The 17,081-nt window shown below is 48.0% G+C and overlaps 3 protein-coding genes and 1 pseudogene across 3 annotated transcripts; 1 reads left to right on the top strand and 3 right to left on the bottom strand.

Moving 5' to 3' along the window:
• Positions 1-1,026: 1,026 nt before the first annotated feature.
• Positions 1,027-3,743, bottom strand: LOC101769374 (annotated as a pseudogene).
• A 1,531-nt stretch (positions 3,744-5,274) lies between these two features.
• Positions 5,275-8,888, bottom strand: LOC101768974 (probable mitochondrial import receptor subunit TOM20). Its single transcript, XM_004971030.4, has 6 exons — positions 8,641-8,888; positions 8,448-8,526; positions 7,280-7,449; positions 6,998-7,045; positions 6,604-6,684; positions 5,275-5,643 (listed from the first exon to the last, which is right to left on the bottom strand). Exons 1-6 carry the CDS (start codon positions 8,740-8,742, stop codon positions 5,506-5,508), a joined length of 618 nt encoding a protein of 205 aa, XP_004971087.1. The 5' UTR covers positions 8,743-8,888; the 3' UTR covers positions 5,275-5,505.
• Positions 8,889-8,980: 92 nt separating this feature from the next.
• Positions 8,981-12,075, top strand: LOC101784078 (SNF1-related protein kinase regulatory subunit gamma-1). The gene is made up of 4 exons (XM_004972254.2): positions 8,981-10,077; positions 10,162-10,437; positions 10,532-10,689; positions 10,831-12,075. The coding sequence occupies exons 1-4, from the start codon at positions 9,496-9,498 to the stop codon at positions 11,108-11,110; spliced, it is 1,296 nt and encodes a 431-aa protein (XP_004972311.1). The 5' UTR covers positions 8,981-9,495; the 3' UTR covers positions 11,111-12,075.
• A 141-nt stretch (positions 12,076-12,216) lies between these two features.
• Positions 12,217-15,654, bottom strand: LOC101768567 (exocyst complex component EXO70B1). Its single transcript, XM_004971029.3, has 2 exons — positions 13,534-15,654; positions 12,217-12,708 (listed from the first exon to the last, which is right to left on the bottom strand). The coding sequence occupies exon 1, from the start codon at positions 15,510-15,512 to the stop codon at positions 13,542-13,544; it is 1,971 nt and encodes a 656-aa protein (XP_004971086.1). The 5' UTR covers positions 15,513-15,654; the 3' UTR covers positions 12,217-12,708; positions 13,534-13,541.
• Between the last annotated feature and the right edge of the window lie 1,427 nt (positions 15,655-17,081).

The raw sequence follows: 17,081 nt of genomic DNA, 5'->3' as shown, positions 1-17,081 counted from the left end.
AATGGCATAGGTGGGTAATTTTTTAGAAAACATAATAGATCCAATGACTATGATGATTTGAGTTTACTGATTGATGGCTAAATGTTTTGCTTTTTTTTGAGAATTTCTAGTATTTCTCTCTTTTTCTAGAATGTCCACGTAGGATTCCTAGGTAGGTGGCTTCAAAAGAAACCTCCAATTAGCAATTAGTAATAGTAAGATGCTTTTGCCACTGACACAAATAATGGCACGTCAAGCTTCTCAAGCTTTGGCATCGCCCCTTCTTCAAACTTCAAATATGTTGCCCTTGGAAGGACTAATAATAACCCAGAATTCCTTCAAACATGGGAATACATGGCTTCTGACAATAAGCCTTTCTTTTTGGACACCCTTGAATGTTAACTCCGGAGAAAGTAAGGCACGCATCTCTTCAAGTATGCGCAGATCCTCCTCCGTTGCGTCATGTAATTTAATGCCTAGGTATGCAAGAGCGGTGAGTTGTGGTGCCATCCACTTTGGCATCCTTCGAAAAAAACAGTTAGTGGTCATCCGAAATCTTTGGAGAGAAGATGGCAGAGGGGACCAAGGATCTAAGAACCGGAGTGACCGTATCCATAAAGACTGGAGTTTGCATCTGCCAAGCTTGCATAGAGAGGAAAGTAACATCTCTTCATGCCTCTTGTATTCCTGAGATCCTTGGCCGTCCATCTGTAGATGGAGTTCTTGTAAAGCTGTCAGATTTCCTAGCTCCTCCACTGCACTTAATGAACTCTTGATAACATTAAAGCCTGAGATCACCCGTAAGTTCCTCATATTTCTAATCCCATTTGGTATCTTCTTTATACCTTTAGTCCAGGCCCATTGCATGCAAGTAGATGCTGTAGCTTAGGGCCTCTCCAATGTGTGGTTCTTAGCTGGTCCTATGTTTTTCTCTCTCTTATGGAACCAGGTTCTATACACTGTGAAGCTGATTCTATATGGAACCAGGTTCCATACATAGAACCAGGTCCCATGCAATATAATATAGGGAAAATGAGAGAGAAGAGAGAGATGGAGGGCTATGGGTCCCATATTCATAGATTCAACCTGGTTCTATACATTGGAGCTAATACAACATGTGACATCAAATCATTGCTGGGTCCCACCTTAGAACCAGGGGTGCACCTATACATTGCTGGTGACCTTAATGAGCTGAACAATCTCTGATGGCAACTCTTCGATATGTGTGTCGCTAATATCTAGCGTCTCAAGACCATATAGCCTCGAAATTCCTGATGGTAGCTTCGAAATGTCAGTGCCCCTAAGGCTCAAGTACTTTAGCTGGAAGAGCTTATCTATACCATTCATATCATATTCTTGCAGACTTTGACATCCTTGAAAATCAAGCACACGCAAAGCTTCAAACTCAGCAAGACTAGGCAAGTGTTTGACGCAAGCTGATGCTGTGTCACTGTTAGAGATCGAACATGACTTAAATCTTCATTTACCAATACAGATGCAAGCTCTTGGTCAATATAATGAACCGACAGTCGCCGAATAAGACCACGGCGATTTGCCAGATCAGTCTGGCCGTGACCCGCTAAAGCGATGAAGTTATCTTCAACCGATTTCGAAATAATGAGCTCAAGCATCATGTCGTGGACTTGACAAGCACTGGTTGGACCATGCTTTTGTTGATTAGCTCATAGAAGTGGTTCTCGGCAACCTGTTGTTTGCTTGGTCCACGCTCTTCAGAGACAAAGCCTTCTGCTATCCATCGCCTCACTAAAATCTCTCTGTCAATGACATAATCCTCCGGAAATATACTTAAATATAACAAACAGGTCTTCAGATTAGGTGGAAGAGCATTGTAGCTAAGGGATAGTAGTATGCTATTCATTCCCTCTAAGCTTTGGTTTTTGTCCAATGCAGAACCAATAGACCTTGCGACCCTCTCCCACTCGTCTTTGACTGCCGGTCGGTTTGCCAGTAGACTGGATATACTGATAATTGCCAATGGTAGGCCTCCACATTTCTTCAATATTTTATCTGAAGCTTGTTTAAGCACATCAGGGCAACTGTCCTCAGAACCAAATATTCTTTTGAAAAACAACCTTTTGGAGTGAAGATCACTTAGGGCTTCCATTTCGTAGATGCGGTCATTACCATGCGGACAACATGATTTTGCTACATCAACAATTCTTGTAGTGGCTATGATTCTGCTAGAAAGATTATTTTCTGGAAAAGCATATTTAATAGTGTCCCATGTTGATGCAGACCATATATCATCAATAACGATGAGGTACCTAATAGATATAAAGGAAATATTGTTAACCAATTAAGAAAAAGAGTTCAAGTAGGAAACATATGACATCAACATCATTTGACTAGAATACATAAAAATAACACTACGACCTTCAATAGGATGTTAATAAAGAAAATTCATCAAGAAAGCAATAAACAAACCTGATAGTATAATGTCATATAAGCTAAAAGTACTCATCTAGTGAATTAAAATGTACCATATACTTATTGCAGATGTTGCCGAATGTGAAGAAAATTATGAAGTTCTCTTTTAAGAAAAAGTGCTCTCAACGACTTGTAATTGAAATTACCTCTTATCTTGTAGCAGTTCTCTTAGCTTCTCGATAAATTTCTTTTCATCCCAAGTGTCGATATCTTTTGTAAAATCTTCTTCCTTGCAAGGTACCTGGGAGATCAAATCCTTCATAATTTTCTTCACATTCGGCTTTTGAGAGACTGAAATGAAAGCCCAACAATGAAAATGCCCTTGGATCTTGCGATAGACCTCCCTCGCCAACGTTGTCTTTCCCAATCCTCCTAACCCGACAATAGACAGCACCTTGCGATGCTTTGTCGAACTACTTTCTTCTTCCACCATCCAATGGGCAAGATCATCTCTTGGACCATCAATGCCCACAAGGTGTGCCTCCTCCACAAAAAGAGCAGACAACCGGGGATCCTTGGCGGGATGCTCAGAGGTGCTGCTACAAGCAACGTCATCCAGCTTGTAACTGCTCTTGAGTTCTTTCACCTCCTTGACACGAGCCTTCAGGTCGTCAATTTGGTTGGCGATGCCGCGGCGAGACCCGAGAGTCTTGAGCCGGCGAGCGGTCTTGCGGAAGAACTCCTTGAAACCACCATGGTCATGGTGGGCTGCCGTTGCCAAGGTGGTAGACGAACTTGTCGATGACATCCTCGGTGTCATAGGCCAGCTCCCTCACCAGTGATACCCATGCCTTCACTTGGACATCAGTCGGCGGATCTAGGGCCCGGCTGCCCGGGCTGCAGCCCGGGGCTGAGACCATGGAGTCCCTTTAACATATGTGCTGTTTAGCCTAACAAAATGAGATTTAGGAGACAAAATTAGACTGTTTTAGGTATGATTCAACAGTTCAGCCTGAGGCTCAGCCCCGTTCTGGATCCGCCCCACGTCAGGATCTTGCAGGTTGGTGTACTTCTGGACGGCGGCTTGCATGCTGATGAGCTCGGATCGGAGTGACCGGATCTCGCGGCGGACGCCCTTGAGGCGAGCACACTCGTCGGCGAGCAGGGAGGTGAGCTTCCCCAGTAGGGGGCCCAACGCGCCATGCGAAGCGCTCACCGCCTCCATTGTTTCGTGTGTTTGGTGTGCTAGGAGTGGAGAGAAACGAGGGAAGATTGGGAGAGGAGCAAGCATCAATTGGGTGCTAATACAGCTTCGTAAAGTTGCAAGCTTTTCGTAAGGGCCCTCTTGGTCACGCCTCACGCAGGCGGCAGGCCAGCAGCCAAAAGATTCCCAACTTGCCATGCCGGACACACGTATTTGATCGTGCTGGGCGGCAGTTAATATCCGAGTCTCATTCAACTTAATGCATGTACCTAACAAAAATAGACCACCTTCGTAGAACTCAACAAAAAGTTCTATGGAAGTATTACGAAGGGCCTGTTTGTTTCCCCCCTCCTAAAACCTTATCTCCTAAAATCTTTTAGGCAGTTTTTAGGCACCCTCCTAAAGTATGTTTGGTTCCACCTCCTAAAAGTGACTAAAAGCATTGAATGGAGTGGTACAATGACCCTAGTGCCCTCCCACCACCTCCCACCATACCCCTGGCGCCAAAACAAATCGGCGGCGGGCGGCGTCAGATGGGCCGGCCGTGGGCGCCGGCAGATAGGGCGGCGGCGGCGGGCGGCCTCAGATGGGCCGGCCGTGGGCGCCGGCAGATAGGGCGGCGGCGGCGGGCGGCGTCAGATGGGCCGCCCGTGGCCGGAGGCAGATAGGGCGGCGGCGGCGGGCGGCGTCAGATGGGCCGGCCGTGGGCGGAGGGAGAGATGGCGGCGGCGCCGGGCGGAGGGAGACAGCGCGCGGCCGCGGCCGGAGAGAGATACGGCGGCGGCGGCGGCCGGTTGAAGAAAGGGCGGCGGCGGCGGGCGGAGGAAGAGAATATCCGGCGGCGGGCGGAGGGAGAGATGGCGGCGTCGGCGGGCGGAGGGAGAGACCGCGCGGCGGCGGCTGGAGGGAGAGAGGGCGGCGGCGGCGGCCGGAGGGAAAGAGGGCGGCGGCCGCGGGCGGAGGGAGAGCTGGCGGCGGCGCCGGGCGGAGGGAAAGCGGGCGGCGGCGCCGGGCGGCGGGAGATGGGCGGCTGCCGCGGCGGCTGGCGGCGGGATCTGGGCGGCGCCGGCGGCGGCGGGCGGCGGGAGTTGGGTGGCGGCGCCGGGGGGCGTGAGTCGGGCGGATCTGGCGTCGGTGCCCTGCGCGCGCGTGGGTGCGGGTGGCGTTGGTGCGGGGGTAGGGAGTGTCCACAACAGATTTTAGTCGGTTTTAGGATGGGGTGAGGGGCTAAAAGATTTGGACCTCCTAAAACATTTTAGTCACTTTTTAGGAGGAGTGTTTGGCACTTTAGGCAGTTTTTAGTCACTTTTTAGGAGATAAGGTTTTAGGAGGGGGGAAACAAACAGGCCCTTAGTACTTTGTAGGCAATCAAATAACCTTCACCTGGAGCCCAATAATTGAAGGATGGACAGTGTTTGTGCTACAGAATTCCAGCAGCCTTTCTGGATTCCATTATCTTTTATCAGTGTCTGTGCTACAGAAGGATTCGTTTTATCTTTTATCAGTGTTTATGCTACAGCTGGATACGATTAGCTTTTATCAGCGTTTGTGCTTACAGCATTCGCGCAGCCTTTCTAGATTCGATCATCTTTTACACGCAGCTTGAATTGTCGAACGCTAAAAAAACAAACATAGATTTATTTATGCATTGCTAAAATAGGATACCGCGTGATGTGTGGTACCTTTTGATAACATCCAGTGTATCAATCAAAGTGAACAAAGCAAATATCGCAGCATGTAATGGTTTTTGCCTCTGCAAGTACAAAATTATCCAGCACCGTATGTCGATGATAAAGAGGAAACCTCATCAAGGGTAGAAAGGAAAACTGGCATGAAAATTTGACCAAACCGTAACATGGAAACACCATCCCCTCGGCTCTCCATACACAAACTAACTCCTAGCAAGATTCATGTCCGAGGCATCCAGTTCACCTTCACCTGGCTGGGGGCGGTGGTGGAGGGGGGATGTTTGATCTGGCCATCCCAACCCAAGCAAAAATGCCGACACCAAGGATCACCCATCCACACACATCGTACCAGAAGTCAGTATCCTTCTTCTTCTTCCTTGATTGCTGAAAACACAATATTGTCAGCTTAGACAGGGTAAGTCAAGTGTGAAACCACAACACTACAAAAAGTCTAGATGATTTATAATTTTTATGAGTTACGACGAATTGTTTATCATAAAGATTCATGGAATCAAGAACTCAGAACAGGGGCTCAATGGATAGGAAATTGAGTTCCCCAAATGGCTCAGTTAAAAGCAGCATCTGAATCCCACTGCAATCCCTCCAGTGTGGAGACAAGAGGCAAAATCTCAGTGACTCGCCTAATATGTTGGTTCCACTGCCCGAATCTATCCACCCTCTTCTATTGTGCTCACACTGTATATTGACTGGCATATACAATCATATTGAAGAATGGCATATGAAATCAAAACATTTGGAAAGAAAATCAACATTGTTTAGTTCTTAATTGAACACACTCATGTAAGAACTAGAATACCATATACTGGATTAGTGAAGCATAAGTGTGTAACTAAAAAAGGAGGGAACAGCATTTTATTTCTAATAACCACACAGCAGAAATGCTAGTCGAAATATAACATAGCTTGTAATGACTAATGAGAAAAGTAAAACAGAAGAATTTTAGTATCAATTAGGAAAAGGCTACCGAATCAACCCCCACAATTTCTCTTTTTCATTGTTCATGCTGCAAGTTGGCTAGTATCCAAAGGGTGGGATCTTAGATTCTTATGATCAATGCATGCAATAGAATGAGCCAGCAGGGTGAGCAATCTAAGCTGAAAGAGTAGTATGTTTGCAAATCAGTTTGTGCTACACAGGTACTTTTGCCAAATATAAAAGAGCAACAAAGTCAATAGTTTGCATTATCAAATTAACAAATCTGAAGGCTTATTAACAAAAGTCTAGTCATAAGATCATACAAGTCCAATATACAAAAAATGATGTATGGAACTGTTCTCAAGCAAACAAGCATTTAAGTTGTCCTTCAGAGCAAGATAGATTTACCCTTGGATTTGAGGCTGAGGATGCTTGTGATGCCGCCTGAGATGCCATTTGCCTCTGAATCTCCAAATGCAGTTCAGGTGCCTGATAGTTGAAAGCAAATGTTACAATAACAATCTTATACAAGTGATTATCACTCGTACAAGCATGATACGAATATGCGGCTAAAATGAAACATCATAATTGAAGTTCTCAACATTCTGTTTTTATCACTGCAAGTTGTAACAAGCACAACAGTTGAATGTAATAAGTTAAAAGGAAAAGAAACGTGAGTTCTGACACAAAACTAAAATCCAGTAAGATTATCTTCTTAGTTTAGACTCCAGTAACAGTTGCACGGATGCATGCTTAACAGCATATATGTCCTGCAGAACAAAAAGGAGAGAGCAGAACACACCTTAGATGACAAGTCCAAAGACTTTCTGTATAGCTCATTTGCAGGTTCCTACAAACAGGAGTGCACGTTAATTTCCAGTTAAACCAAAGCAAACAAGAGACAACAGCAGAAACATCAGTTTGGATGGTAAAGCATAAAATTAGTTCTTCCATGAACATTCTTCCAGATGCTTTCCATGTCAATCTGACTTCATGTGGCGGTGGGGCCACATACAGAAGGTTACATAAAGGAATGATGGAAATCTGTATAAATGAAGCCCACAAACTAGCAGCGTACACATACCACATCAACAGCCTTCTGGAAACACTCGGTTGCCTTTACAAAGTACTCATTTGCCTTCTCGTTATCTGCACTGAAGAATCCATGAGAGGTCTGAGCATTTCCCAAGCACCAGAGTGCATCAGCCTTGATGGGATCAACTTTCAGTGCCTCCTCCAGCTTGGATTCCGCATCTGTAACAAGATTCAATTTGAATTAGTAAAACATTTAGAACCCTGTTCAGTAACATCTATTAAAAGACAGAAACCTACACGCATGCACAAGGTGAAATCAGTCATGCACACAACATAATCCTATCATGAACTCTCAAATAGTAAAATCTAGCAATACTGCTATCATTTAACAATGCAAAATGCATCATAAATATGAAAATCGGTACCTTGCATGTAAATATGAATAACAAGCAAGCAATCAACAGAAAACTTGAAGTGAGCAACCATAATAAAGACTAGGACATGCAAATTAGTTCATTTTTCAACTAATACCTTGCCCTAGACGTCATATACTTAAGACGTAGTTGGTATAAATAATGCCCCTGTAAGCTTCACTATACCAAACAAGCAACCAGAAGAAAACTGGAAGCAAGCAGCCAGTCCCCTGATGGATACATAAGCAATAACCACCTGAAGTGGTTCATAACTGTTTACGGATTCAAAAGTGCCACTGGATTTCATCAGTAATGACTCAATGTGCCAAATACAAATTATTATCGAGTATCAGCTCTCCATATACTATTAGAAATTTTCCAGTGAATACTCAAAGCTTAGAGCACTTGATACCCATCCATAAGATGAACTAGTGAGACATAAAAAAGAGGGGACCAAAAATCACTCTAGCAGCCAGTCTGTTAGTCCAACCACCACCAGTACAGCAGCAGTTTTCCGAGCAAGGTAGCACGAATTGAGTCACAGATTTCCTGAACGCCTGGAACGACAACGCAATGGGTCACGCAGCAATCATTCGTAGGGGGTCAACCCTGCCAGCATACAGTTCAAGGGCCTAACAAATGATGCAGGGATTGAACCGCGGATTTATGGGTTCGTAAAGCGCACATTGAGATCCTAAACTAATTAGACAGGGCCGCTAACATAAAACAAAATTCACAAAAAGGGGCTCATCCGAATCGCCCAATCTATGACCAGCGGAATCGTCTAATCAGACGGAGGAATACCTTCAAGGCACTTGAGGCTCTCGGGCCCGGCTTTCACCTGCGACAGTTCCAGCAGCGCGCCTCCCCATCGCGTCAGGTTCTGCGCGAGAGGAACGAACACACCACCAGGTTAAAATCAGATCAGATCGCGCGGAGCTCGAGCCAACCGGCGGAAAAAGGTAACGGGAGGAGGAGTGTTCGAGATGCATCGTACGTCGGCGTCGAGGGGGTTCTGGGCGTACGCGGCCTCGGCGTTCCTGCAGGCGGCCTCGAAGAACAACATCCGCTCCCTGTCGCTCAACGCTCCCAGCTCCATGGCGGCGGCGGCGGGTTCCGCTCTCCGGCGGCGGGATCCGATTCGGGGGGTTAGGGTTTTAGGCTCGCCTCTCTGTTTCTCTCGCTATTTCTCGCTGAGATTTGGGGAGGGCCGGAGCTGCGGTGGGCGGTGGGGACGTGGGCGTGTACTAGTCGTAGCCCTTCGGGGGGAGGAGAGGAGGAGCTGGGGATCAACACGGCCGCAGCCGGACGCTGGCGTGTGGGCCGAGGTCTTGCGGGACTCACATGTCAGAGGGTTAGAGAACGGGACGGATCCCGCAGGGATGACTTGTAAAAGGGGTTGGGTACGAAAATATCTCGCGGCCCAGCACGGCGGCCGAAGCACCAGAACTGAGCCCATTGAATGGAACGGGCTCGGTTATTTCTTGGAAAAAGTAAAAAGGCCCAGGTAGTCTCATGGTCCTCCCCAGCCCATATGTCTGCGTCTCAGCATCCGCATGCAGCATGTACGCAGAAGAGTCGCAGCCGTATCCACACATGCCGGGTTGCAAAGCACCTGCCGGCTTCCTGCGACCCCGCGAAGCCGATGGTCACGAGCAACACATCCGAGTGAGATCCGCGCGCCCCTCAGTTCTCGGCTGCAAACCATGGACCAAAATAGGGTGACTGGATGAGCACACCACAGATTGGCCGGCGCATGAGGAAAGAAGAAAACCAAGAAGAAACAAACCGTGGCGAGGTAGAAGAAGCCAGGGAAGGGGCAAAACGCAGCAGCAGCAGCTAGCACGGAGCCATGCAGGCGGTGCGGACGCGGCCGGAGGCGGCGGCGGTGCAGGCGAGCCCGCTCGCGAGCGCACGGTCGTGGAGCCCCGAGGCGGAGATCGGGATGCGCGTGGAGGACATCTGGGGCAGCCTGGACGTGGAGCAGCAGCACATCAGCCACGGCGACAAGCTCAACAGCTGCTTCGACAGCATCAACGTCGCCTCCTTCCCGCACACCTTCGACGGCGCGCAGCTGGTGGAGATCCCCTCCGACGCCACGCTCGCCGAGGCCGTCGACATCCTGTCCCGGAACAGGATCATCAGCGCCCCCGTCAGGAACGTCGACGCGCCCGAGGACGCCAGCTGGATCGACCGCTACATCGGCATCGTCGAGTTCGCCGGCATCGCCGTCTGGCTCCTCCACCAGTCCGAAGCCGCGGCGAAGGCCGACGTCGGCGCCGACGAGCTGGCGGCGAAGCTCGGCACCGTCACCCTAGAGGGCGCCGCCGCCGCGGCCGCGAACGTGCGGGAGCCCAAAACGGCGGAGTCTGAAGGAGCGATCGCAGAAGTCTTCGGAGCCCTGCCGTCTTCAGACCTGTTCAACAAAACAAAGGTGTTTTTTTCGCAACCTTGCGAGTGAGATCAATGGCCATCGATCTCCTCCACATCCACGCTGATGGCTTGATCGACGTGGCAGGTGAAGGACATCTCCGGGTCGTTCCGGTGGGCGCCGTTTCTGGCGCTGCAGAGCTCCGACACGTTCCTGACGATGCTGCTGCTGCTGTCCAAGTACCGGATGAAGAGCCTGCCGGTGGTGGACATCGGCGAAGGCACCATCAGCAACGTCATCACGCAGGGCGCCGTCGTGCACATGCTCTCCGAGTGCGTCGGACTCCACTGGTTCGAGGAGTGGGGCACCAAGACGCTCTCCGAGATCGGCCTGCCCATCATGAGGCTCAGCAAGATCGTCAAGGTACACATTTCTGATTCAGATACCCTGTTTTCCGGTGGTTGCGAAAAGGCGCTTTTCGCCTTCCCGGTGATGATCCTGGAGGTGAAATTGGCAGGTTCGCGAGGACGAGCCGGCGCTCAAGGCCTTCCGGCTGATGAGGAGAAAAGGGGTTGGCGGCATACCGGTTGTGGATGATAGCGGCAGGGCGGTAGGCAGCATAATGATCAAGGATGTCAAGCATCTCCTTACGGCATCGGAGAACCGAGACTACAGGTCAGATATTGATGGTTTACATGGCAACATCATCACTTTTCAGAAACATTGTTCAACCATAGAGGATCCAGAGACTATGTTCAAATCGACCATAATATTCAACACAGAAGGGCTGGATACTTAACAATTTACCATCTGCAGGACGCTAACAGCGAAAGAATTCATTGCAAATGCAAGGCAGAGCTCCGGTGAAAGGCAAATGAGCATCATAACGTGCAGTAGAGGGGACAGTGTCAAGGACATAATAATGAAGCTGGACGCAGAGAAGAGGCAGAGGATCTATGTGATCAACGAGGAAGGGAACCTGGACGGGTTGATCACCCTCAGAGATATCATCGCCAAGTTGGTGTATGAGCCACCTGGCTACTTTGGGGACTTCTTCAATGGTGTTATCCCTCTACCACAAAACAGCAGGGTTTGAAAAGTTTAGTCAAATCAGGAATTACTTTTTGCCATGCTCTCTATTGATTCATTCTCTGTAGAACTTGATTATTTTTTCCTTCCCATTTCTAGTGTTCATAAGTGTTTAGTGAGCTCACCTTATCACTTCTATGTAGATAGATAGCTTATCAATTATCATAATGCTTCCATGTGTGGAACACTAATGCTTCGAGCCTCTGATCATGTTTAAGTTGAACAAGTCCTATACCTGGAATTTAGCCATGATAGCTTCACTTATTTCCATATTACTATATATCCTGTTCCTGGGACTAGGTACTAGATTACAGCTTATCTACAGTTTGCCTGCCATGTTTATTAGTTCCTTTGTCCTTTGATTTATATTTTTTTTTTCAGAATTTTCATTAAGTACTCTCAACAGTTTGAACTCAGGAAGCACATCTTCTTGTTTTTCCAGAAATTTTCGTATCAATTTACTATGTAAACTGAAAAGGTTTTCTAGATTTTATAGAGTTTGTGGTTTATTATTTGTCAAAATTCACACTAATCACTCTCAACAGTTTGAATTAGGAATAACATCTTCTTCTCCTTTTGTTCAAAATTTTCATATCAATTCTTGTTTTTCCAAAACGTTTTTTCTAGTATTTCAGTATTTGTAGTTTCCATGTATGTATATAGATATCTACCATGTATCTATATACAATAGGCAATACATGAAGTAATGAATAGACACATGAGACTTCATTTGTCGGATATTTACTCATCAAAGATTTTGTGCATATGAACAGTGGTCCATACGACCACAATAGGCAACCTCAGGCATCTATAGGAAAAAAAAATGATTCAGAAGGCACATATCAAAGTATGGAAGTAGGCTATTAAAGTAAAGGTCACAAGTCATCAATCAGATAGCAAATGCACAATAACAAACAGAACTAAGCGAGAACACCTATGAACTGACAAGATTAAGAACATCATAAGTCATCATGAAGTTGCTGCTTTGAGATCAGAGGTTGACAAGACAATGCAATCAATAGCATGTTAGCACCATTAGTTGCCTGACAGGTAACTATACTTTTTGTATATCACGAACAAATGAATATAACAAAAGGCTGCAACAGACACTGCTGAACATAAGAATGGTTGCAACAAGTTAAATGTGGACATAACTGCTAGTATAATTGTACATAAAAATGCCAAGCACCAACATTCTTTGAAGTCAAACAATAGTTACGAGATGTTACAATCAACAAAAGAAGGGCAAAATGTAAGAATTGGGATTACACAGCTCATGACAGATTCAGTTGTCATAATTCCATGTGCAAGCCTCAATAATGTCATCACTCACCTTGGCAGGATCAAGGATGACAAGCTAAATCATTCAATTTTGGTTGCTTTGCAGTTCACACCATTTCTGTCAGTCAGGAAAAGTTTATGCTTCCATCTTCAGACCTTCAAAAGATGTTTGGAAGGTCAAGTTCCCTGTACAGTAGTGCCAATAAAATTTGGACGGGGTTTGGAACTAGCATCATCAAAATCTGCATGGAACTTGGAGGTTGCACCATTGATATAGACATCCCTGAACATAGAAAGGAGGTTGCACCATTGATATGAACATCCCTGAACATAGAAAGGATCAGAAGATTAGCTTCTTGGCCAGATTCACAGAAGATTCTCTGACTACAGAATTACTAACGTTAAATGATAACATTGTGGAAAAAATCACCCCTTTCATTAAGTTTACAATTTTATTATCGTGACCATAATCCATCTATGAATGACAATATGCCATGCCAGTATTCTCTTAAAAGAAGCAGATGAAAGGAAAATAAACCTGAAATGATGTTCTAAAGGCACTGTGCAGAGCTCTGGCTAAACTGTGGTCCTCAGTAAACATGATGTTCTCAGGCCATTGAAATGCAAAAATGCATCTTAGAGGATAAATTGTGGTTTTCATTAACATGATGTTCTCAACTGCAGGGATTACAAGAAACATACGGGGATACGCCCTTCTGGAAGTAAGGCAGCTGGGAAAAACAGCTGGAGAGAATTCATATTATGAGATTTAGCATTCAGTTCTCTAGGATAATTCTTTGGATCATTCAAACTTGCAGATAAGAGCTAGCAAATTTTTGTCAACTGAGGTATCAGAATCCCTCAGGACATCACTCAGTTAAGTACGAAAACTAGAAACTATGAAGAATCTACAACAATTATTGCTTACTAAATTAGAAAACTATCGAAAATTTATGACTGTTTCCTGCAATTTCATGATCTACAAGGTAATCTAAAGATAAAATTCCTGTAAAATATAAACAGTTAGGGGTTTTCATACTTGCTCTTACAGATCCAACAAAGCGAACATAAAAAAGGGCCAGGCTAAATAGCCTTCTAATAATGTATATGACTTCTATATGGAAACACAGTCTGGGATTTAGCACTCACCTTGACCATCAAGCATTTGGCTTTTTCCCTTCAAAGAAATCTGAGACCTGGTTCTCCAAATCCTCAGGGTTGTACTTTATATACCTTGCAGAACCCCTCCCTCCCTCTAGTTGGCCCCGAAATCTCCCAACAAACGAACGGTATGCGGGAAGAACCTTCTCCGAGATGGAAATCTTCAATTCTTCCCTTAACTGAGGATCTACGACCCTCCATGATGTCTGTGTCCTGTACAAATCCTCGAAAGCCAAGTTGAAGTTCTTGAATCTATCCTTCAGTGCAGCCTTGAGTGCACTTGACGAACCCATTGTCTGTGGCAACCCATCATCTCTCAGGCAAGCTAACACCTTAGCCCACGATGACCGGAGATACCCTGTAGAGTATTGCCTTATCTGACCACGGCGTTTGCGAATCCAGTTATCACCAAGCAATGTCTTCAACTCTGAATCCTTCACCTTCTGCACAATGTACAGCAGATTGTTCATCAAAAATATGTTCTGCAGTGCCTCATCCTCATACAGCCTCGATTTCTCATCAATCTTGCTCTGTAGGTGTGTGATCAGCATGAGCACGCAATGCCCCAACGGAGTCATGTTTGGATTATCGCCCCCATTCAGCTCAGTGTCCCAATACTCAAGAAGTTGATTCAGCGAGGCATTGTAATCTGCAAGAAGCCGTACATAGTTCATAACATAACGTGTGAGGGGGTGGATCTCCCCACCGGGCAGCGGTCTCCGAGAAGTCTCTCCCTGTATGGCACTGGCAAACTCAGCAATCGTACCACGCACTGCATCTCCAAGCCGTACAAGTATCCCCACAGCCTCTTCCTTGATGAAATCCTTGGCCTCACCCGAGAACAAACCCTCGAGCTCTGGTAGCACCTCAGCTAACGCTTCATACATTCCAAGGATGCGGAATAGCTTCTCTGATGATCTCTTCCCAATTGCAATAGCATCACCAAAGTTGAGCAGCTGCAGGACGCACCCCTTGGCCGCCTCAGTGAAGCACTCCTCCTCAGCGTTTGGGTCGGCCGCAAGGATCTGGTTGCAGATGCGGCGCTCCTCAGCAAGAAGGCCTCGGATGACGACCTTGAGCGCCTGGATCCATTTCTTCATCTTGCCGTCAAGCACGCCCCACTCCACCCGCTGCACCTCTTCCAGGCTCATCTTGTCGACCCCAAGCACGGCGAGGCACTCCATGAGCGTGTCCCGGCGCACCTCCCCGTAGACCTGGCACAGCTCGGGCGCGTAGCCCGCGCGCAGCATGACGTCCGCGATGTCCCTGAGGGCGCCGACGGTGTCCGGAGCGATGAGGTAGGGCGAGATCTCGTCATCGGAGACCGAGCTCCTGCCGCCAGACTCGTCTCCGCCCTCGCCGGCGTGGATGGCGAAGGAGGGGCAATCTAGGTCTACGGCGGAGGAGTTGAAGGAGGGTACCGTGAGCGAGAGCCGGCGGAGGAGGGACGCCTGCAGGTCCTCGGCGGCGAGCGGCGAACCCCCGCGGATGAGCAGGTGGCGGAACTCGTCCTCGAGCCGCGCCATCGCGGCCTGCAGCGCGGCCTCGGCGCGCGGGCCGGGCGCGCCCGCGAGGCAGGCGGCCGCGGCGAGGTACTCCTCGGCATCCTCCCGCGAGCCGAACACCATCCTGTCTCCGGCGTCCGGGGACTCCCAGCGCTCGATCACCTCGGCCGCGGCGTCCCACTCCTCCTCGGCCCGCGCCGCGGCGTCGTCGTCGGGGTCGGGCTCGTCCTCCTCATGCCCGTCCCCCTGGGAGGTCCCCTCGTCCTCCTCGAGGATGGAATCGGCTGCGGCTGCGCCAGGGGGCGGGGGGAAGAGGTCGGACATGAGGGAGAGGCGGTTGTCGAAGCCCGAGAGGATGCGGATCATGTCGTCTGCGGCGTTCTTGGAGCTGGCGAGAGACTTGACGATGTGCTGCGCCGCCGCGATCACCTTCTCCTGCCCGTCCGGCGGCGCCGCCGCCATCCCCGGCTGCCTGCTGGCTGGATCGGGAGGGAGCGAGAGCCGGCTCTTCCAACTGGGGAGGGGAAGGGGATGGGATGGGGGAAGCCGGGGCGAAGGGGAATGGAATGGGAAGCGAAATGGAGTCGACTACTAATCCGCCCGCTGTGGTGAGTTGGGCGGTTTTGAATCGGTCGCCGGGTGGTTTGCTTGCTGCCTTAATGCTCTCCCTCACTCGCTGCTTACGCTGGCTGATACCGCTCGATTTTGATCGTACGGATGGGATACGCCTCTGAATGCCCGATGGCAGCATCTCATTCTCATCCACCGCAACAGAGCGGCCACACTGCTTACAGATGGGCCAGTCTCTCTCTGTAGCAGCAAAAGATGCAGCAGCAGCATGCTAGCATCTGATACTCCACTCAGGGTACGTTCGTACAGTAGTTAGGGCAAACCAAAGAAGACAGGCTACCAATTGGAGCCGTTTAATTGCAAGTAAGCTAAATTACGTGTTTTATCTGGTCTTTGGAAAGAAAAAACGTGTCCATCTTATGATTGTTGCTTTTCCCTTGCCTGGTGGCTGATGCCAAACCCCTAATTGTCGTGGTACCATACAAGTTCTTTGATTCGAGGAATCACCTCATCTACGATGGAATTGTCAAATTATAAAGTTTTTTTTCATGAGTTTTTTTTAAAAGAAGTGCTCATAAATCTTGGTGCCACAAACGCATTCTTCGTTATTAAGCTAACCATGTGCAGGATCAGATGGTGCTGGATCAATCAATTCCATTATCCAAACCAAACAAAAATACGAGGAAATACCAGACACCTTGAGCACCCAACAGTGCCGTTGCTTTCGACAATGTGGCCCGATCGACGGCCACCATCGTGCTCTTGCTTGGCCATTTTTGGGAGGAAATGTCTCGCTTAAATGGAACATGTTCATCCGGTACGTGAAGCAGCTTGCAGGACGATATCCTAGCCTCCTAACCCAGCCAACTAATATCATTATTCTCTAGTTGTTTCATTGCAGTAAACCAAAGTTTTCTCAGGCACATGGCTTCGTGCCCGTGCTGTTCGCTTGTCCTCCGGAAGGATCATGGGGGGGATGGGCAAGGAAGCATGCATTGACAAAAAGAATGCTTGCTCTGCTGTCTCCGCCTGCTTGTCTCCTTTTCCCTCCCTCCAGTGATTTCATCACCACTAATGCCGGGTGGTGTCATGCTAATGTCATGTGTGCAAGTGTGCATGCACACCAGCACCCCTGCTCTTGTTGTGGTTGTTCACATTCGCAGCAGCAGCAGGTCTCGTCGTGGCCGTGTCAACGGGTCTGCTACTGTTTGCTGCTGCTCCTGATCCTGACGGTCAACCTGTTAGCCAATGGTCAGCGCTCTCATTCTGGAGCCAGCTTTATAGAGATCTTAGTACAGTACTTGGCGCCGCGAGTCAAAAGTTTAAGCAGACGATTCATACATGTCATGGTTCTCAACTACTAGTGCTTTTGCATCCTAATTATCGTTTACTAATCCAAAAGCAAAAGACACTGAGCTTGTAGGACAAATAAAGAACTAGCATAAACGAACGAAGCTCTTG

This window comes from Setaria italica, chromosome V (genome assembly GCF_000263155.2).
Source record: "Setaria italica strain Yugu1 chromosome V, Setaria_italica_v2.0, whole genome shotgun sequence".
Classification (NCBI taxonomy): domain Eukaryota; kingdom Viridiplantae; phylum Streptophyta; class Magnoliopsida; order Poales; family Poaceae; genus Setaria; species Setaria italica.
The sequence above is the reverse complement of the archived record's forward strand: the minus strand, read 5'-3'. Positions and strand labels throughout refer to the sequence as shown.